The following is a 23,782-nucleotide window of genomic DNA, read 5'->3' as shown; positions in this document are numbered from 1 at the left end:
AAAAAAAAAAAAAGTTTGACCTTTAATAGCTCGATGAACTGCATCATAATGCATGGCTGTTGTTTGCTCATACAATTAGCTGCTATTTTTCTCTATAGGAAGCTGATGTGATATTGAAAAGTAGAAGAGAATGACTCTACACAATTCTAGCGCTGGAATGAACATATCCAAGTACAGGACTGTTGAAGAATTTATTCTTCTAGGGCTGACCAGCCAGAGGAACATTCAGATAGTGTTATTTGTTGTATTTTTATCTTGTTACATTATATCACTAATTGGTAACATAATCATCATTATTCTCAGCAGAATAAGCTCCCAGCTTGACACCCCTATGTATTTCTTCTTGAGTAATCTGTCATTTCTGGACATCTGGTATACGTCAAGTATTGTCCCAAAAATGCTCATTAATTTCTTGTCAGTGAGAAAAAGCATATCCTTTAATGGTTGTGCCAGTCAGATGTTCATTCATCTCTCTCTAGGAGGTACGGAGTGCTACCTCTTGTTGTCAATGGCCTATGACCGGTATGTGGCTATATGTAAACCCTTACATTACACTAATATTATGCATCCTGCCTTGTGCATTAAGATAGCAGCTGGTTCCTGGGTTGGAGGTATAATAAACTCTTTTGTACACACTGTACTTGCATTGCAATTGCCCTTTTGTGGTCCCAATGTAATAAATCATTTCTTCTGTGAGGTTCCTTCAGTACTGGAGTTGGCCTGTGCAGATACATCTGTTAATAAGACCGTCATTTTCTTCTTTGCTATGTTGGTGGTGATGGGTCCATTTTTCCTTATCCTCATTACATATGGAAATATCGTATCCAGCATACTGAAGATAAGCACATCTGTGGGGCGAAAGAAGGCCTTCTCCACTTGTGCGTCACATATTATAGTTGTATCCCTGTTTTATGGCACCATCATATTTATGTATATGAGACCAGGATCAACCCATGTAGCAAACCAAGACAAAATGGCCACTTTGTTCTACAGTGTTATAACCCCAATGCTGAATCCTTTGATATACACTTTGAGGAACAAAGATGTGATAGGAGCATTTATGGACTTGACAAGAAAAACAATTGTGTTAGATAAAGGATATGGACATTAATATTTCAATGTCTCTACTGATGTGAGTGCGCTTAGAATTTGTTGACTCGTGCACCACAAGTTGGCACATGGTACATGCACCAAATTTGTCATACAGTTGCGCAAAATTGTGCTCGGTTTTACACCATGCTAGACACAACTTATTTAAAAGAGTTGTCCACTTTCTGGTTAGTTCATTAATGTGTTTGCAGTATGATATTCTGTGCCATTTTCTATATTTCATAAGGTATGACCAAGTCTTTTGGGCTGTCCATATAGAGGTTAAAATGGCTGCTGATGGAGAGTCATGTGATCAGGCAAATCACCTCCATATGATGTCTCCTCCTTTCAAATACACTGCACCTGCCATCTGCACTTGCACTGTTGCTACTATAGTGCAGGTCCAGTGCGTAAGAATAGAGGAAACTGACCCTCCATCAGCAGCCATCTTGTGGACAGGACCTCTATGTGGACAGCACAGAAGATTTGCCAAACAAGGGGGTATATCTCATGAAATATAGCGAATGGCACAGAATATAAACAAAAGCTATATTAGTGTCATTTAGTCATCATAAACACTGATCACAAGTAGCCAGAAAGTGGCCGACCACTTTAAAGATAACTTTTGTGCCAACTTTTTCAAGTCCTACGTTGCACCTTCTTTTGTTGCCGTCTTAGAGATTCTGCCACGAAAACTGCAAGTGTCATTCCACTTTCTTCACCAGGTCCATTGTTCAGAGATGAGAAAACATCTTGTCGCTGTCTTTACCTGTTAATATCCGTATTCAGATTATCTTGACAAAGAGGCCACTACATTGGATAGGGATATATAGATATAGTATGCAACAAATACCTTGTCAGTTAAGACTACTTATTATTATTGGCCAATAATCATCATTTTTAATTCATACTGGATTATTTGAAGATAGAAAATAAATGTCTACTGGTCAGTAGTCATCACCCTCACAGTGAACTCAATAACATGTGTAAATTGTAAATGCTTAATCGGGTTGTGTCACTTCAGCAAATGACATTTATCATGTAGATAAAGTTACTACAAGACACTTACTAATGTATTGTGATTGTCCATATTGCATTCTTTGCTGGCTTCATTTTTATGACATTATGCACTGCTTATTTCCAGAGGTTATGTCCACTTCTGCAGCACAGATGCCAGGATGGGAGCTGCCATGTATACATGCCTGTGTGCACTCCTACTGTCCCAGGCCACCACAGGGTATGGCATTTTTTCCCATAGTGTGCAAGCACGGCCATTACTGAAGGATTAAAGGGTGGTCATAACTCCTGACCATGAGCAGTGTATAATGTGATGGAAAATTTATCGATTCCCATATGCCTTTTTTGGCATAAAAAAATGTTATTTCAACATTTTTAGTTGTACCTGGCATTTTTATGTATAACTCACAGGTTTCCAAAAAGGGAGCATGGCAAGGGCATGGTGTGGACAGGGCACATTTATCATTTATATAAAAAATTGTGCCTCGTCATAAATGACATGCCTCCTCTAGCTGCATAGGCCCTATCAAGAGCAGTTTAGCAAATGCTGGTTATGATAAATCAGGGCCAAATGAGATTCACCTACCTATTAGGTAAACACTAATTTGATGGACATACATACATGCAGCCTATAGAGGGATAATTATAAGCGAATATATATTTACTGTAAGTGATCTTATGGAAACTGAAAAAATATCTGTAGTGGGGCAGAAGCAGTGGTATTGGTCTATGCAGTCATCTGCTAGTTGTGTTCTAACAACTTAGATAAAAATAATCAGGCACCTAAGCAGAAGAAAGCCACATTTTTGGGACCTATTTGAGTGCTGCATATTTGACTTAATCATATAAATTTGTGGTTACGGAGACACAGAAGGTCTACATGTTTGTATCATCTTCAGGAGGCTTTAAGGGGTTCTCTCAGGGTGACAAACCATTTCCATATGACCTATTAGGACATAAAGAACTTAGAGAGAGGAGTCCCAGGACACATCTTTGTGAGCCAGAGAAGATGAGATCAAAGATCAGAAGAACTGTGCCCATCCATGTATTACATAAGTAGGCATTCATTTACCATAAATGGTTAGCAAGCAGTACTAGATCTCTGCAGGTGATTGTAAAGCCAGGTCCCTCATCTGCTATTGTCTCTGAGGTTTCTGAAGCCAGACCTGGAGCTGAAAAATGAGGAAGGCTTGTCATGGGAAGTCAACCCCTGTAACTAGCAGTGCGTGTAAAAGCAAGGAATAACTTGACTGGTAAAAATTGCAATTGTACAGTTTCTTTACAGAAGACAGATACAATGTGTTTTTTTTTTAACTTGAAAATATAAATTTTTAAAGAATTTTTCAAACAAACCAGCTTTTAAAACAACATTATGTGTTTTGTGAAGACAGGGAATTTTCACTACTCAAAGCAAACATATAGGGGGAGATTTATCATCCCTATATGTCAGAAAACTGGAGATAAAAAGCTGCAAACCTCTAGTGCACAAGTGGCTTTTTACCGCTACCCTTGCCACTTTCCAAAAAGGGTAGTGGTGCAAGCAGGGTCATTGGCTCTGTCAGATTTATTATCATGTATTGCTGGCTCTTTGGTGTAAATGACGGAACTCTCTCCTTCTAGGTGCATGGACTGCCGGAGGATATTCTTAATCTATGACGAGATGTGCAGTCTTAATAAATCTTCCCCATTGTCAAGCATCCTCTATCATAGTTAAAAGGTTGACTGCAATTGTATAGTGCACTAACCGTAGAAATAACTGTAATAAAACAAAAAGAATAGCATAAATAATAGTAATAAGGGCTACAGAGAAGCTGTACCACCTGCTGTCCAAGATGAAGTGTCAGCAGGCCCCTCCACAAGCTCCAGGAAGGAATGACACTTGTCAAGAACCCATACTCTCAAACAATGGGGGATACATGTGGATCCAAGAAGGACACATTTGGGCATACAGAATTACCTGACAAGTTCTCTTTCTAAATACAATATGGATAGGCAGAAATGTTGTATCTTCTTCTGTATTCTGTTTGGCAATATCTGAATAAAGCTTTCCCATACCTCAAAGAAACATTGTACCTGGGATTGAGATTACTAAAATAATTTTATTCCTGAATGTTAGCTATATAATGCCAAATAATACTTCCATACCATGGCCACAAAATAGTACTATTTAGGCCAGTAAAGGGAAAGTCTCAGTTGGTTCATGGTTGGTGGTAAAGTATTACATGCTTAATTCTATGGTCAATCCTTTTGATTTGACACCCCCATTAACCAGACAGTTGACCATCAGGGTACACGTAAGGGTGGGTTCAGATCAGCATTATGTATTCCATTATGGCTTTCTGTTATAACATAGTTATAACAAAAAATAACGGAATCCATAAGACGGAAGTCAAAACAGAAGCCTGTAAGAGGCATTCCGTTTTGATCTGTCATAATAGAAGTCTATGGGAATCATAACAGATCCATCTGGTTCCCGTTATGCAAGACGGAAAACAAAGTCCTGTCGACAGGCCTTTTTTGTCCGTTCTGCATAAAGGGAACCAGATGGATCCGTTATGATTCTCAAAGACCTCTATTATGATGGAAAGCAAAATGGAATGGCTTTTAAAGGCTTCCGTTTTGCATTCCGTCATAATACAAGTCTATGGTGAGCATAACAGATCCGTCCTGGTTTCCGTTATACAGGACTGGACTCCTGCATAATGGATCCGTTATGCTGCTCATAGACTTGTATTATGAAGGATTAAAACAGAATGCCTCTTAAAGGCTTCCTTTTTTACTTCCGTCTTATGGATTCCGTTTTTTTCCATTATAACCATGTTATAACGGAAAGCCATAACGGAATACATAATGCTGATGTGAACCCACCCTAAGAAGCCTCCATCAGTGGTGTGCGTGCCATGGAAAGCATATCACGTGACTGCTATAGGACCTGGGGAGAGGGATTCTGGCACTGAAATCCTTAAAGGGGTAGTCCAGGATTTTACTATTGATCAGCTATCCTCAAGATAGGTCATCAATATCATATCAGCGGGGGTCCAATGCCTGGGACCTCTGCCGATTAGCTGTATGAGGAGACGGTGCGCACAATGCCCACATGCCATTTCCCATCTCTCTTCTGGTTCACCTCTGCTTTTCCATAGACAGCAGCAGTGAACAGGAAGAGAGAAGGGAGACAGCACGTGCGCACTGCGAGCACCATCTCCTCATACAGTTGATCGGGGGGTGCCGGGTGTCATACCCCCACCGATTTAATATTGATCACCTATCCTGAGTATAGGTCATCAATAGTCAAATCCCGGCCAACCCCTTTAAATTGCCCATACATATACAATAATTGTCAGCAATCTTTCGGCTGCCAACTATCTCTCCTGTTTCCTTTCCCAGCTTCTCCATACATATACACGTTTGGCTCAATCCTATGGGGAGAGTGGAGAAAGCCACTGCCAGACAGTTCTGTCAGGGGAGCGGAAGCCCCCCACACAAATTAGTGTTTCAGGCGAACCCACCGTTGTCGGTGGGCTCAGCAGACAAAATTATAATGTATATGGCCAGCTTTTTTCTTTTGTCTACATAAATCCACCTTATATTCCTGTAGCTGTCACTAGGGGCATCTCAGTGCAAATTGATTTTTACAGCTGCTATAACAATCAATGGTTACTGTATAAATTCATATACACCTCCTAGAGGCAGTCAGTTCTGTGATATGTAAGGAAAGCACTTCACTCAATGTATTATTTATAGAACAGATGGTTTATTAACCACTTAAGGACCACAGGTTTATACCCCCCTAGTGACCAGGCCCTTTTTTACAAATCGGCACTCCACAACTTTAGCGGTTTATTGCTCGGTCATGCAACTTACCACCCAAATGAATTTTACCTCCTTTTCTTCTCACTAATAGAGCTTTCATTTGGTGGTATTTCATTGCCGCTGACATTTTTACTTTTTTTGTTATTAATCGAAATTTAACGATTTTTTTGCAAAAAAATGACATTTTTCACTTTCAGCTGTAAAATTTTGCAAAAAAAACGACATCCATATATACATTTTTCGCCAAATTTATTGTTCTACATGTCTTTGATAAAAAAAAAATGTTTGGGCAAAAAAAAAATGGTTTGGGTAAAATTTATAGCATTTACAAACTATGGTACAAAAATGTGAATTTCCGCTTTTTGAAACAGCTCTGACTTTCTGAGCACCTGTCATGTTTCCTGAGGTTCTACAATGCCCAAACAGTAGAAACCCTCCACAAATGACCCCATTTCGGAAAGTAGACACCCTAAGGTATTCGCTGATGGGCATAGTGAGTTCATAGAACTTTTTATTTTTTGTCACAAGTTAGCGGAAAATGATGATGATTTTATTTTTTTTATTTTTTCGTACAAAGTCTCATATTCCACTAACTTGCGACAAAAAATAAAAAATTCTAAAAACTTGCCATGCCCCTCACGGAATACCTTGGGGTGTCTTCTTTCCAAAATGGGGTCACTTGTGGGGTAGTTATACTGCCCTGGCAATTTAGGGGCCCAAATGTGTGAGAAGAACTTTGCAATCAAAATGTGTAAGAAATGACCGGTGAAATCCGAAAGGTGCACTTTGGAATATGCGCCCCTTTGCCCACCTTGGCAGCAAAAAAGTGTGACACATCTGGTATCGCCGTACTCAGGAGAAGTTGGGGAATGTGTTTTGGGGTGTCATTTTACATATACCCATGCTGGGTGAGAAAAATATCTTGGTCAAATGCCAACTTTGTATAAAAAAATGGGAAAAGTTGTCTTTTGCCAAGATATTTCTCTCACCCAGCATGGGTATATGTAAAATGACACCCCAAAACACATTCCCCAACTTCTCTTGAGTACAGCGATACCAGATGTGTCACACTTTTTTGATGCCAAGGTGGGCAAAGGGGCACATATTCCAAAGTGCACCTTTCAGATTTTGCAGGCCATTTTTTACACATTTTGATTGCAAGGTACTTCTCACACATATGGGCCCCTAAATTGCCAGGGCAGTATAACTACGCCACAAGTGACCCCATTTTGAAAAGAAGACACCCCAAGGTATTCCGTGAGGGGCATGGCGAGTTCCTAGAAGTTTTTATTTTTTAATTTTTGTCGCAAGTTAGTGGAATATGAGACTTTGTAAGGAAAAAAGAAAAAAAAAGAAAAATCATCATTTTCCGCTAACTTGTGACAAAAAATAAAAAATTCTAGGAACTCGCCGTGCCCCTCACGGAATACCTTGGGGTGTCTTCTTTCCAAAATGGGGTCACTTGTGGCGTAGTTATACTGCCCTGGCAATTTAGGGGCCCAAATGTGTAAGAAGTACCTTGCAATCAAAATGTGTAAAAAATGGCCGGTGAAATCCGAAAGGTGCACTTTGGAATATGTGCCCCTTTGCCCACCTTGGCTGCAAAAAAGTGTCACACATCTGGTATCGCCGTACTCAGGAGAAGTTGGGCAATGTGTTTTGGGGTGTCATTTTACATATACCCATGCTGGGTGAGAGAAATATCTTGGCAAAAGACAACTTTTCCCATTTTTTTATACAAAGTTGGCATTTGACCAAGATATTTTTCTCACCCAGCATGGGTATATGTAAAATGACACCCCAAAACACATTCCCCAACTTCTCCTGAGTACGGCGATACCACATGTGTGACACTTTTTTGCAGCCTAGATGCGCAAAGGGGCCCAAATTCCTTTTAGGAGGGCATTTTTAGACATTTGGATCCCAGACTTCTTCTCACACTTTCGGGCCCCTAAAAAGCCAGGGCAGTATAAATACCCCACATGTGACCCCACTTTGGAAAGAAGACACCCCAAGGTATTCAATGAGGGGCATGGCGAGTTCCTCAAATTTATTTATTTTTTGCATAAGTTAGCGGATATTGATTTTTTTTTTTTTTTTCTCACAAAGTCTCACTTTCCGCTAACTTAGGACAAAAATTTCAATCTTTCATGGACTCAATATGCCCCTCACGGAATACCTTGGGGTGTCTTCTTTCCGAAATGGGGTCACATGTGGGGTATTTATACTGCCCTGGCTTTTTAGGGGCCCTAAAGCGTGAGAAGAAGTCTGGAATATAAATGTCTAAAAATGTTTACGCATTTGGATTCCGTGAGGGGTATGGTGCGTCCATGTGAGATTTTATTTTTTGACACAAGTTAGTGGAATATGAGACTTAGTAAGAAAAAACAAAAACAAAAACAAACAAAAAATTTCCGCTAACTTGTGCCAAAAAAAATGTCTGAATGGAGCCTTACCTGTCATTGATCACCCCCCCTGTAAGGCTCCATTCAGACATCCGCATGATTTTTTACGGATCCATGGATACATGTATCGGATCCACAGAACGCATGCGGACGTCTGAATGGAGCCTTACAGGGGGGTTATCAATGACAGGGGGTGATCAGGGTAATCAGGGTGATCACCCCCCTGTCACTGATCACCCCCCCTGTAAGGCTCCATTCAGACATCCGCATGATTTTTTACGGATCCATGGATACATGTATCGGATCCACAAAACGCATGCGGACGTCTGAATGGAGCCTTACAGGGGGGTTATCAATGACAGGGGGTGATCAGGGTAATCAGGGTGATCACCCCCCTGTCACTGATCACCCCCCCTGTAAGGCTCCATTCAGACATCCGCATGATTTTTTACGGATCCATGGATACATGTATCGGATCCACAAAACGCATGCGGACGTCTGAATGGAGCCTTACAGGGGGGTTATCAATGACAGGGGGTGATCAGGGTAATCAGGGTGATCACCCCCCTGTCACTGATCACCCCCCCTGTAAGGCTCCATTCAGACATCCGCATGATTTTTTACGGATCCATGGATACATGTATCGGATCCACAAAACGCATGCGGACGTCTGAATGGAGCCTTACAGGGGGGTTATCAATGACAGGGGGTGATCAGGGTAATCACCCCCCTGTCACTGATCACCCCCCCTGTAAGGCTCCATTCAGACATCCGCATGATTTTTTACGGATCATGGATACATGGATCGGATCCACAAAACGCATGCGGACGTCTGAATGGAGCCTTACAGGGGGGTTATCAATGACAGGGGGTGATCAGGGTAATCAGGGTGATCACCCCCCTGTCACTGATCACCCCCCCTGTAAGGCTCCATTCAGACATCCGCATGATTTTTTACGGATCCATGGATACATGTATCGGATCCACAAAACGCATGCGGACGTCTGAATGGAGCCTTACAGGGGGGTTGTCAATGACAGGGGGTGATCAGGGTATTCACCCCCCTGTCACTGATCACCCCCCCTGTAAGGCTCCATTCAGACATCCGCATGATTTTTTACGGATCATGGATACATGGATCGGATCCACAAAACGCATGCGGACGTCTGAATGGAGCCTTACAGGGGGGTTATCAATGACAGGGGGTGATCAGGGTAATCAGGGTGATCACCCCCCTGTCACTGATCACCCCCCCTGTAAGGCTCCATTCAGACATCCGCATGATTTTTTACGGATCCATGGATACATGGATCGGATCCACAAAACGCATGCGGACGTCTGAATGGAGCCTTACAGGGGGGTTATCAATGACAGGGGGTGATCAGGGTAATCAGGGTGATTACCCCCCTGTCACTGATCACCCCCCCTGTAAGGCTCCATTCAGACATCCGCATGATTTTTTACGGATCCATGGATCGGATCCACAAAACGCATGCGGACGTCTGAATGGAGCCTTACAGGGGGGTTATCAATGACAGGGGGTGATCAGGGAGTGTATATGGGTGATCACCCGCCTGTCATTGATCACCCCCTGTAAGGCTCCATTCAGACGTCCGCATGTGTTTTGCGGATCCGATCCATGTATCCATGGATCCGTAAAAATCATGCGGACGTCTGAATGGAGCCTTACAGGGAAGTGATCAATGACAGGGGGGTGATCAATGACAGGGGGTGATCAGGGAGTGTATATGGGTGATCACCCGCCTGTCATTGATCACCCCCCTGTAAGGCTCCATTCAGACGTCCGTATGCTTTTTGCGGATCCGATCCATGTATCCGTAAAAATCATACGGACGTCTGAACGGAGCCTGACAGGGGGGTGATCAATGACAGGGCGGTGATCAATGACAGGGGGGTGATCAGGGAGTTTATATGGGGTGATCATGGGTGATCAGGGGTTTATAAGGGGTTAATAAGTGACGGGGGGGGGGTGTAGTGTAGTGTGGTGTTTGGTGCGACTGTACTGACCTACCTGAGTCCTCTGGTGGTCGATCCTAACAAAAGGGACCACCAGAGGACCAGGTAGGAGGTATATTAGACGCTGTTATGAAAACAGCGTCTAATATACCTGTTAGGGGTTAAAAAATTCGGATCTCCAGCCTGCCAGCGAACGATCGCCGCTGGCAGGCTGGAGATCCACTCGCTTACCTTCCGTTCGTGTGAGCGCGCGCGCCTGTGTGCGCGCGTTCACAGGAAATCTCGCGTCTCGCGAGATGACGCCTATTGGCGTTAGTGTGACCTGGGAGAGCCGCCGCGATGACGCCTTTCGGCGTTAGCGTGGCGGCAAGCGGTTAATAAAGCACCTGTTCTACTTTTTTAACACACAAGTTGGGTAAAATGGGTGACACGAAGCATTCATTTTTCCTTTTAATAAAAAAAATCTTAAATTCAGTAGAAATCTCACTGGGTAAGGAGCATACAAAGTTTGGCTGTGGGGCTCTGGTAGATCTGTGTATGCTTCCATATTAATTTGATTGTCACCCATGTCCAGACTGCCCATCTGGCAAGGAGCCAGTGCTGGAGTGGACCACCCAAGGCCAAAACATCAGAGCTTGAGGACCAGATGTCTTGCCCAGGGCCACAAAAGTGGTGCCTGCCACAGATTCAACTGTATCACAGTCCTCAGAACATTGATACAGTTGAATATTGTCACCAGGCACGGGAACCAATGCCGTCCCTGCCTAAAGCCTATGAGGCAGCACAGTCTTTTGGAAAGTGATGGTGCCATAACAAACACCTGCACAAGGATGCAGGCAACACTGGTCGCAGGCAGAAGAGGCCTCTGATCTGCAGAGGAAACTGGAGACGGTGTTGTTTTTTTTCTGCAGTCACCTTTCAGGCAATACAAGGTGGCAGTATAACCACTGGGGACACTAGAGGGTGACACTTTAACTAATAGGAGTACTACAGGGGTACATAAGTACTGAAGCAATGCAAGAACATTATAACTACTGCAGGCACTTTAAGAGGGTCGTCCTACTACTGAGTGCACTTTAGGGGGTGTGGGGTTTCGCTTTGGTAGATAGGGTAAGCGGAGGCAGTACAGAGGCAAAATACAAGTTCTTAACTCATACTTCAGTGTTTATTCACACTTGCGGCAGTTGCACAAAACACGTCACTTTGCAGTCTTTGGTGTTAATTCACACTCAAATAGAAAGTTCAATTTGCACAGAACAACATGTCACTTTGCAGTCTTTGGTGTTAATTCACACACAATGGAAAGTTCATATTGCACAAGTCACCTTGTTGGCAGTTCTGCCTCCAGTAGTCCACAGCAGGCTTTGGAGGGCCTGTTCCCCTGTACACTGCAGTCCAGCACAAAACCTCAGATCCCAACACAGAGACTCAGCTGCTGAGTCCAGCTGACTATTTAAGGACATCCAGGTGCTGCCAAAACCCAGACTGGCACTTAAACTCCGATCCGGTATTTGACCTCACCTGGATAAAAACCAGCCCAGCCGCACATGTTGGGAGGAAAATACCTGCCTTCCCAGACAAAACCCCCTCACGGTGTCACAGGGGGCTTATTACTACTGGGGGGCTTTAGTGGGCCCTATTACTACTGAGAGCACTATGGGGCATTATTATTACTGGCAGTACTGTGGAGGCATTATTATTATTATTGGGCAGAATATTGAGGGCACTACTACTAACAGGGCACTCCCAGGAGATAGTCCAGCCATGTTGTTGCCAAATTCTAGCAACTAATCTAATGTGTATGAACACTTTATTCTGTGCAGAGAAGGGACCATCTATGATACAAATCACAATGTAAAGTTTAGAACATTGTCACGAGGGTGTCATGACCTAACGCTGACCCTGTTGTACCTGGGGTCAGAAGGTCGTGGCTACTTACTCGGTTTCAAGAGATCGCTCCATGACCTAGTGGTGGGAATGGATTCCCGTCCAGGTTTTCCTGCTTAGGTTTGGGATCCTTTTTGTGCCATTTAGGAATGTGTAGCTTTTTGTTTCAGCTGTTCTCTGGCAGCCACTCCCAGCTACTATATATTCTCCCTTTCTGCTTCCCTTGTTGCCAGATATAAACCTTCTTCCCAGATCTTGTGTTCTGACCTGTGGTGGAGTTGGAGTTGCTGTGGAGATGTTGGAACTGGTGCTGTCAGATCTCCGGATGTCTCATGTTGTTGTCTCCTGTTTGTTGTCTCACTTCGAGGATTGTTTATGGTGTTTGTGTTGTTTGTCCTTTCCCTGTTGTTACCCTAGGTGTCTTAGGTGTCAGTGGTGAGGACTAGTGCTCCCACAGCAGTATTCACTACTAGAGATGAGCAAATTTTAAAAAAATTAGATTGGCCAGTTAGCGGGCAATTAAAAAAAAAAATGTGGTTTGAGCCGAAAATATTTGAGGCAAATCGCGCAAAAAAATGGTTATTTCCTGACTGCAGAGACTTTATAGTGACATGCAGATGAAAGGCGTCGCTCTTAGAATCACTGCACACTTCACTTTTTGGGGCAGTCACAGGGCCAAAACTGACCAAATAACTCAAGTATAAACTCAGCCTTACAGGTCAATGTTAGCATCAAGGAGAAGCTCACTCCTTTTACACCGTCATCAGCTGACTGCACATAGATGTCTACAGAACCTGTTTTATTAAACGCTTATACAAGTAGAGCCCCCCAACAGAGTGGAGAAAGTGTCAGCAGTAAGTTTGCGTTGACGTCACTAATTTTTTTGCCCTTCCTCTGATCCGTCAGAACAATAACTCCCAAAAAAAGGATCCTGCCTGTGGAGCATCCGCCTTCACTCGGTCAGCATTTGGTCAGTAATCCATCAGTATTGCTAATGCCCAAAAAAACAGGAGTGGATCCAAAACAGAGATGACACGTGAATGGAATATTTGCATGTCTTCTGTGTTTTGTACCCACTCCTGCTTTTGGCTACCAAATCACAAGCCAATTCTGATGGGACCATATAAGCTTTACAGCTGCAACACAGACAGGATCCGTTGTGCGTCTCATTTTTCCTTCCTTCGGACAGATTAGAAGAATGGTCAAATAAATGATGATGTCAGCCAGGCCAAAAGGCAAAATAGAGGCCAAGTCATGAAGTGGGGAGAGTGGGAACAGCATGATAAGTCCACATAGTGGCCCTATGACATAGTGATGAGGTGGCAGCAGCATCAGGAGGAGGCCACAGAGTGGCACAATGACAGTGTGGAGGTGGCGGCAGCATTAGGAGGCCACAGAGTGGCACAATGACAGAGTGTGGAGATGGTGGCAGCATCAGGAGGCCCCAGAATGGCACAATGACAGAGTGTGGAGGTGTTGGCAGCATCAGGAGGCCACAAAGTGGCACAGTGACAGAGTGTGGAGGTGGCAGCAGCAGCAGAATCAAGAGGAGGCCACAGAGTGGCACAATGACAGTGTGGAGGTGGCAGCAGCAGCATCAGGAGACCACAGGGTGGCAAGGTAACATAGTGTGGAGGTGACAGCAGCAGGGGTGTATCTATCACAAGGCAAACAAGGCATTTGCCTAGGGCGGCACTTGAAAAAGGGGGCGGCAAAATGCCTTGTTTGCTTAGTGATAGTTACACAATATGCTAAATATATTTTTTGCCCCTTGTCCGATCCTTCATTATGCGAGCGGCATTGCAGCAATGACACTACCTAACACCCTGTACTGGAACCTACCAGCTACACTATATCAGGATGTAACCTACACTGACTATCTCCCACTATCTATCTGTATTATATATATAAGCTATATAACTATCTATCTAATGTAATGTGTAAAGTACAGAGCACAGCAATGACACTACCTAACACCCTGCACTGGAACCTACCAGCTACACTATATCAGGATATAACCTACACTGACTATCTCCCACTATCTGTATAATATATATATAAGCTATATAACTATCTACCTAATGTAGTGTGGAAAGTACAGAGCACAGCAATGACACTACCTAACACCAGGGGTGTATCTATCACAAGGCAAACAAGGCATTTGCCTAGGGCGGCACTTGAAAAAGGGGGCGGCAAAATGCCTTGTTTGCTTAGTGATAGTTACACAATATGCTAAATATATTTTTTGCCCCTTGTCCGATCCTTCATTATGCGAGCGGCATTGCCGGCGCCGCATAGTGAAGGAGTTGAAAAACTTACTTCCTCCCCCTCCTGACTTCCTCCTGACCTCACCTGCCTTTTGCGTCCTCACATTGCCGTTGTGACGTCACACGGAGGTGGAGTCACGGGCCGGCAACGCTAGGGTGAGCCTTATCTCCTCCAAGTGCAGAGCGGATCCTGCACACTGTCACCGTGAACACTGAGGCCAGGCCCCGGCCACCAATGCACTGATCCCTGAGCCTGCTGTCTTCAAAAACTGTAAGTACTTAAATTACAGTAATTCACAAGAAATCTATTACTTAGTTGTTTTTTGGGGTAAGGGGGTTGGGACCCGTTGGGTGGTTAGAGGGGGGAGAATTAGGGAGGGATTAATACTGTACTAACTCTAGCTGCACATTGTTTTTAACAAGGAAGGGGTGGGTCAAATTTATATTAGGGGGGTGCCCGCGTTTAGTCTCGCCTAGGGCAGCACAAAACCAAGATACACCACTGGACAGCAGCATCAGGAGACTACAGAGTGGCAAGGTGACTGTCACGGATGTAGTAGGGGAGAACACCAAAAGACAACAAGAAGGAAGAGAAAAGACACTATACCTCACCACTAGGGAAGGAAAAGGGTTACCACCTTTAAAACCCTGCTCCTGGCCCTAACGCCAATCTGTATGGGCACCTCTCAATGGTAGAGATGCCCATACACAGGAACCTGGAAAACCCTGGTAACCATTGGATGCTCTAAAGGCAATGACAGGGCAGAGACAACCCGGTCCTTCTCTTGTGAAGGAACCAGCGTCTCGCTGAGGCCTAGTAAACGACCGGGGGGGATAAAAAACACAACAATCGGAACACTTAACTTCTGATGGTGATGGATGAACAGGACTTCAACAAGAACCACACTCCAACTCTTCCAAAACCAAATGAAGCTATCCAGAGCAAGGAGTGATGGGTAAAGTCAGACTAAATAGAGAGAGGTAAAGGTCACATGATCCATACCTGAACAGGAGGTGTGGACATACCAGCAACACACAGAAAAAGTGAAAAGAGGCTGTCAGATCACTCATGTGCAGTCGACTTTTAGACCTTCTAGCACCTGTCACAGGTGTGACAGTACCCCCCCTTCTATGGGTGACCTCCGGGCAACCAGGACCGACCTTATCAGGATAAGTTCTGTGGAATGCTCTCACCAGACGCTGGAGCCCACATCCTCTCCTCTGGTCTGTACCCTCTCCAATGAACGAGATACTGGAGGGATCTCCGGAGAACTAGGGACTGAGTCTACAATCCTACTGATCTGAAATTCTAAATTGCCGTCCACCATGACAGGAGTGGGAGGTAAGGAGGACGGCTCAACAAGTTCGACACATTTCTTTAACAACGATTTATTAAATACGTTATGGATTTTCAAAGCCTGAGGAAGTTCAAGACGGAAGGCTACAAGGTGATCCTATATAGACCAATTAATCTTGGGCCCAACTTCCAAGAAGGTACCTTAAGTTTAATGTTTCTTGTAGACAACCACACAGAATAACCCACTCTCAGGTCCGGACCACTCATACGTCTCCTGTCAGCCACACGCTTATACCTGTTGCCCATCTTTTTCAGGTTATTTTGGATTTTCCACCAAATAGAAGACAAAGAAGAAGAAAGTTATTTATCGCAAACTCAGCTAACGACAAAAATGAAGACCCCTCTTCCTTATTCTCTGAAACAAAACGTCTCAAGTAAGTCTCCAGATTCTGATTAGTGCGCTCCGTCTGTCCGTTCGACTGAGGATAAAAAGCCGAAGAGAAGGACAATTGTACACCCAGATGAGTACAGAACGCTTTCCAGAATCTGGAAACAAACTGAGTCCCTCTATTGGACACCACATCAGAGGGAATGCCATGTAGTTTCACAATATTGTCAACAAACACCTGTGCAAGAGTTCTAGCATTGGGTAAACTAGGTAATGCAATAAAGTGTGCCATTTTACTAAAACGATCAACAACCACCAGAATCACGTTTTTTTCCTGAAGAAGTCGGTAAATCTGTGATAAAATCCATGGACGAATGGGTCCAAGGTCTGGATGCGATGGGTAATGGAAGCAGAGATCCAGAAGCACAGGTGCACAGGTACCGCAGGCTGACACATAGTCCTCAACACACTTACGCAACCCTGGCCAGCAGAATCTGCGAGAGATGAGATTGACAGTCGATTTGCTCCCAGGTGCCCAGCAAGCACCGTACAGTAATGTTCCTCGAACAGCTTATGACATAATTCGGAGGGAACAAACAATTTCCTGAAGGACAAGAGTCGGGAGCATCCTCCTGTGCCTCCAACACCTTGGCCTCGAGATCAGGATAAAGAGCGAATATGACTACCCCTTCGGATAAAATGAGACTAGGGTCATTAGACTCACCCCCCTCCCAGGAAAGCTACGCGACAAAGCATCCGCCTTGACGTTCTTAACCCCAGGGCGGTAAATGGCGATGACGTTAAATCCGGTGAAAAACAATGACCATTGGGCCTGCCTTTGGTTCAGTCGCATAGCGACTCCAGGTAGGCCAGATTCTTGTGATCATAATTACCGCAATAGGATGAATTACTACTTCTAACCAATGCCGCCATTCCTCGAACGCCAACTTAATGGCCAGCAATTCCCTATTCCCCACATCAGAATTCCTTTCAGCAATCGAGAGGTTTTTTTAGAGAAAAATGCACATGGGCGCCATTTACTGGGTGAAGGACCCTGTGACAAGATTGCATCTACCCCTACCTCGAACACGTCAACCTCAACAATAAATGGCTGAGACACATCCGGTTGCACCAGAATAGGGGCTGAAGCGAAAGATTCTGTCACAGCAGAAAAGGCCTGTAATGCCGCATCAGACCAGATATAAATATCAGCACCCTTCCTAGTCATGTCTGTTGAAGGTTTAACCACCATTAAATAGTTCAAGATAAATTTATGGTAGTAGTTGGTAAACCATAAAAAACACATAAGCACCTTCAGATTTTGGAGTCGATCCCAGTCCAACACAGCACAAAGCTTCTCGGGATCCATACAAAAACCTGAGGATGAGAGCAGGTAACCCAGAAATTGCACTTCCTGTACAGCAAATACACACTTTTCCATCTTAGCATACAACTTATTCTCTCTTAGGATCTGTAACACCATTCTCATATGATCCTGATAAGTCTCCATATTAGGCGAATAAATTAGTATGTCATCAGTGTATACAACTACAAACCTCCCCACCAGAGGATTAAAGATGTCATTGACAAAGTGTAGAAAAACCGCAGGAGCATTGGTTAACCCAAAGGGCACCAGGTTTTCAAAATGACCCTCAGGGGTATTAAATGCAGTCTTCTACTCATCCCCCTCCTTGATCCTTACCAAATTATATGCGCCCCTCAGATCCCATTTAGAAAACACCTTGGCACCGACAATCTGACTAAGCAAATTCGGAATCAAAGGAAGGGGGTAAGGATCACGGATGGTAATACGATTGAGCTCACGGAAGTCTAGACATGGCCTCAGGGTACCATCCTTTTTCTTTACAAGGAAAAATCCAGCAGCCACTGGGGACCTAGATGGTCTAATATGTCCCTTTGCCAAGCTCTCGGTGATATACTCTCTCATGACCTTTCTTTCGGGTTCCAAAAGACTATACAACCGAGATTTGGGCAATTTAGCTCCAGGAATAAGATTGGCGGGACAGTCATACTCCCGGTGCGGAGGCAACTCCTGATTACCACTCTCAGAGAACACATCAGAAAATTCAGAAATGAACGAGGGAACAGTTTTAGTAGTAACCATAGATAACTATGCATTAAGACAGTTGTGCAGACCCTCCAACACATAACAGGAGATAGATTCCTGATGAAAATCACCCACTCTTAAATGAATGTCATTCACTACCTGCGACTGCTATTTTTGGGTGAGAGGTGCTGAGTCAATTGCAAAGACAGAAATACTTTTCTCTAATGCATTAGTAGTCAACCTGTGAATGCGAACAAACTGTCCATCAATCAAGTTAACTCCTGTCCCACTTTCAATAAATGCTTCGATTTTCACAGTTTTGGACTCTAGCGTCACCTCGGCAGACAGGAGAAAACGGGTACTACCAGTAAAAGACAAAAGTAGGGTTTCTTGCTCCCCACCCACACCACCAAGTAATTTGGGGATTAAACATATTTTTCTTTTTGTTTACACCTTGATGCTGCAAGTACGGACAAATATTCACAAAATGTCCCTTCTTGCCATAACAAAAGCAGACTCCTTTCACATGACCCAAGCTTTTGCCAGTAGTTCCAGGAGTAGCTTCTTCTAACTGTATATCTGTAAAGAATAAATCAAGGCAACTGGACTTACTTTAGATTTCTTGAAAATGTTTCACTCGTTCTTCCAACAAGCTTTCTCAATTCAGAAAACAACTTCAAAATAGAATATGGCGATGCCGCGCACCTCTAATTTATCTACTATGTGTTATGATATGGGGGTACTGTTTAGGGGTCAAGCCTAATGGGCTCTTTTACCTTATTTTCTTTGCAGATCCTCCTCGCCATGATTGCTAAATCCGCTGAGGGTTTGGTTCAGGTTTTGTTGATTTCCTTATTTCTCTCTTATTCAAGGGGCTCCAACGGTCTCCACTGAAGGCAGACAAAGTTCTTTTAACAGTCTTATTCAAAAGCTCGCCCCGGCCGGTGGCGCAGCCTTTACTTTTTGAATCTCGCTCTTGCTCACAATGTGGAGCAGGTGACGTCACCAGAGCTACGGTTCCTCTCAGACACCAAGAAGGGGAGTTCATCCAACGCGTTTCTAGCACTGCGGTGCTCTTCGTCAGGTATTCTTCTGGGTGCCATCTTTGTCTGTCTTTTATCAGCTGCGATCCTTGTATGTTTAACCCTTAAGCTGCTGTAATATATTTAGTCAAATCCAAACAACTCAATTTCTCTATTTAACCCCCTTGGTTCCATTGAATCCATGTTAAAGATCCACTGAGTCTCTTTCTTTGACATATATTTAATATGGTCTCCTCCACGTATGTCCACCTTTACTATTTCGACCCCATAAAAGGATGAACCTTCAAATCTACCTCTTTTTCAATAACCTTTTAGTGCGCCCTATGTAGATCTTCTGGCATGGACATTCTATGGCATAGATAACCCCTTTTGTATTGCAGGATATGTGATCCTTTATATGGAATTTATATGTGCCATTTTTACTTTCTATATCTGTCCTTTTTTTGTTTTGTGTTTGCCTGCATCCAGCACATTTTTTGCAAGGGTAAAAACCTGTCAATGGGTTCTTTAGTGATTTATTATTAATTATTGCTGCACATTTTTTTGTTGGTGCAATTATATTTCCAATGTTAGCTGCTTTCCTGTATACAAAAGTCGGCGCTTCTAGTATCAATCCCCAATCTATTTGTCTTCCCTCAGTACGTCCCAAAGTCTACCTTCTATTTTCCTGAACATATGTGTCTGGGAATTAAAGGGGATAATGATAGGTGGTATTTCTCAATTCTGAGTGACTGTACAAGAAATCTCTGGGAATAAATATGTAACTGAATCAACATCTGGTAATTATACCCAGCATGGGGTCAGAGGTCATTATACCCAGCATGGGGTCAAAGGTATTGATTCCATTATCCTAATTGGAGTCAGTAGGTGATAATGACCTTTCCAGAAAAAGGTGTCAAGCATTGTATGTGGCAGACAATAGATGTCTAACCCCCCTGAATCTTGACCAGAGGTTTTGGCTTGGTGTTGTTTTGTTTCGTCGATATACAGTTCTGAGCATTCCTCATTGCACTGGATTGCGTACACAATGTTGTCCATCTTGTGTTTAGGCGTTGGGTCTTTTGGGTGAACCAGTTGTTGCCTCAGTGTGTTGCTGGGTTTAAAGCAGAAAGGGATGTGATGTTTATTAAAAATCCTTTTGAGTTTCTCAGACACCCCAGCTACATAACAATGCATATGAGGCCCTAAGACGAGACCCAACCAGTGGCTACAAGAAGAAGGTTATAGAACTACTACAACAACTAGAAAAGGACAAAATCATTGATCGGGCCATGTATCATCGCCTCTACCCTGGGGAAGCCCCTCCATGTATTTATGGACTTCCTAAGATACCTAAGGATGGGACCCCTCTCAGGCCAATTGTCAGCAGCATCAACTCTGTGACCTACAATGTGGCAAAATACTTAGCCAGAATCCTAGTACCCTTGGTTGGAAACACACAACATCACATACAGAACTCTCAGGATTTCACCACCAAAATCCAGAATTGGGATTGGGCACAGAAGAAACATTGGTCTCCTATGATCTATGATGTCACATCCCTCTTCACCTGCATACCCACTACAGAGGCAATTGAAACTGTCAGGAAACAGTTGCTACTAGACAACACCTTAGGCTGCAGAACAGAACTTAGCCCAGGCCAAGTTTGTGCCTTACTGGACCTTTGTCTGAGTACCACCTACCTCAAGTATACGGACAAGTTCTACAAGGAAAAACATGGCTGTGCTATGGGATTGCCAGTCTCACCTATTGTAGCAAACTTGTACATGGAGGAAGTAAAAAAGAAAGCTCTGACCACTTTCATGGGAATTACACCGAGTCATTGGTTCAGATATGTGGATGACACTTGGCCTAAAATTCATAAACCAGAGTTACAGGCTTTCACCGACTACATCAACTCAGTGGATCATAACATGAATTTCACGCGGGAAAATATGCAGAACAAACTGGCGTTTCTGGACTGTCTTATAACAGTGGAAGAGGGAAGGAAGCTGGGAATAGAGGTCTATAGAAAACCAACACACATAGACCAGTACCTGCTATTTGATTCCCACCATCCTCTAGAGCACAAACTGGGAGTCATCCAGACTCTACACCACCGGGCAGAGAAAATCCCCACCAGCACAGAGGCCCAGGCGAAGGAATTCAAACACCTCAGAGGGACACCTAAAACTTGTGGGTATCCAGATTGGGCCTTTGTCAAAACAGAAGGAAGGAGAAGAAAGAGCACCAAGACTACCAGTGAGGGCGAGAAGCATGACAGACGCAAGAATATGGTTATCCCATATCTAGCTGGGGTGTCTGAGAAACTCAAAAGGATTTTTTTTTAAAAACATCACATCCCTGTCTGCTTTAAACCCAGCAACACACTGAGGCAACAACTGGTTCACCCAAAATACCCAATGCCTAAACACAAGATGGACAACATTGTGTATGCAGTCCAGTGCAATGAGGAATACTCAGAACTGTATATTGGCGAAACAAAACAACAACTACATCAGCGTATGGCTCAGCATAGAAGAGCCAAAACCTCTGGTCAAGATTCAGCCCTGTACTTACATCTAAAAGAAACAGGTCACACCTTTTAAGACAGTCAAGTATGTGTTTTGGATAAGGAGGCCGATTGGTAGAAACATGGTGTGAAGGAGGCCATCTACGTATAAATGGAGAAGCCAAGCTTGAATAGAGGCAGGGGGTTAGACATCTTTTGTCTGCCACATACAATGCAGTCTTGACACCTTTTTCTGGGAGGTCATTATCACCTATCCAATTATGATAATGGAATCAACACCTTTGACCCCATGCTGAGTATAATTATTCTGACCCCATGCTGGGTATAATTACCAGATGTTGATTCAGTTACATATTTATTCCCAGAGATTTCTTGTACAGTCACTCAGAATTGAGAAAGCTCGTTGGAAGAACGAGGGAAACGTTTTCAAGAAATCTACAGTAAGTCCAGTTGCCTTGATTTATTCTTTACAGATATACCATGACCTGGACAAATGAGAACCTTCACAGACATATTCTAACTGCATAGGCTCATCACAAGGCGCAACCACCAGTGTATCTCCACCATAAGTGTCAAAGGAAGCAGTACCCTTGTTGGACAGTACGTCCTAAAGGTGAGGACCTCTAGATCTCTCCCTCGGGCATCTATCAAGACGCACAGCAAGGGACATAGCTGCTTCCAATAACTCAGGATTTTCATGAAAAGCCAACGCGTCCTGCAGTCACTCAGAGACCCTGACAGAATTGGCTACGGAGAGCAGGATCGTTCCACTCTGTATCGGTAGCCCATCTCCTAAATTCAGAGCAATAGGTCTCCGCGGAAAGTTCTCCCTGCCGCAAACCCCGTAACTTGGCCTCGGCCTGAGAGATCCTATCCGGGTCATCATAGATAAGACCCAAGGATCTAAATAATTCATCTACCGACCGGAGGGACGGTGATTCGGTCAGCAGAGAAAAAGCCCAAGATTGGGCGTCCTCTTGAAGCAAAGAAATAATCATACCCACATGTTGACACTCATCCCCAGAAGAGTATGGACGAAGCCTAAAGTATAATTTACATAACTCCCTGAACCAGATAAAATTGTCACTACCCCCGGAAAACCTGTCCAGAAAAGCCACCTTCGGTTCAGGGCAGGCCTTGGACGCACCATCGGAAACAGCAGCCTGTGGACTCTAAATATGCAAGCTCGTTGCGTGGAGGTCTGCTACCTCCAAAATCAGATTCTGCAGACATAGTATCCATAGCTGCACAGATCAGAACAAAAAATGGCGGTATTGGCGCTGGATGTTACGAATGTAGTAGGGGAGAACACCAAAAGACAACAAGAATAAAGAGGAAAGACACTAGGCCTTACCGCTAGGGAAGGAAAAGGGTCACCACCTATAAAACCGTCCTGGCCCTAGCTCCTATATGTATGGGCACCTCTTGATGGTAGAGATGCCCCCCATACACAGGAACCTTAAAAACCCTGGTAACCCTCGGATGCCCTAAAGGTAATGACAGGGCAGAGACAATTCGTTCCTTCTTTGGTGAAGAAACCAGCGTCTCGCTCAAGCCTAGTAAACAACTTGGGGGGAATACAAAACACAGTAAGCGGAACACTTAACTTCTGAGGATGATGGATAAACAGGACTTCAACAAGAACCACACTCCAGCTCTTCCAAAACCAAATGAAGCTATCCAGAGCAAGGAGTGATGGGTAAAGTCAGATTAAATAGGGAGAGGTAAAGGTCACATGATCCACACCTGAACAGGAAGTGTGGACATACCAGCAAAACGCAGACAAAGTTAAACCAAAAGAGGCTGTCAGATCACTCATGTGCAGTCAGTCTTTCAGACCTTCTAACACCTGTCACAGGTGTGACAGTGACATAGGGTGGAGGTGGCAGCAGCATCAGGAGACCACAGAGTGACCCAGTGACAGAGTGGGGATGTGGCAGCAGCATCAGGAGACCACAGAGTGGCAAGCTCACATAGTGAGGAGGTAGCAGCAGAATTAGGAGACCACAGAGTAACCAG

At 43.9% G+C, this 23,782-nt stretch overlaps 1 protein-coding gene across 1 annotated transcript; it reads left to right on the top strand.

Annotated features, from left to right (window-relative positions):
• The first annotated feature begins 157 nt into the window (after window positions 1-157).
• On the top strand, window positions 158-5,867 carry LOC122925717 (olfactory receptor 2G3-like). The gene is made up of 3 exons (XM_044277063.1): window positions 158-1,045; window positions 3,817-3,823; window positions 5,794-5,867. Exons 1-3 carry the CDS (start codon window positions 158-160, stop codon window positions 5,865-5,867), a joined length of 969 nt encoding a protein of 322 aa, XP_044132998.1.
• The last annotated feature ends 17,915 nt before the right edge of the window (window positions 5,868-23,782 follow it).

This window comes from Bufo gargarizans, chromosome 2 (assembly GCF_014858855.1).
Source record: "Bufo gargarizans isolate SCDJY-AF-19 chromosome 2, ASM1485885v1, whole genome shotgun sequence".
NCBI lineage: Eukaryota > Metazoa > Chordata > Amphibia > Anura > Bufonidae > Bufo > Bufo gargarizans.
The sequence above is the reverse complement of the archived record's forward strand: the minus strand, read 5'-3'. Positions and strand labels throughout refer to the sequence as shown.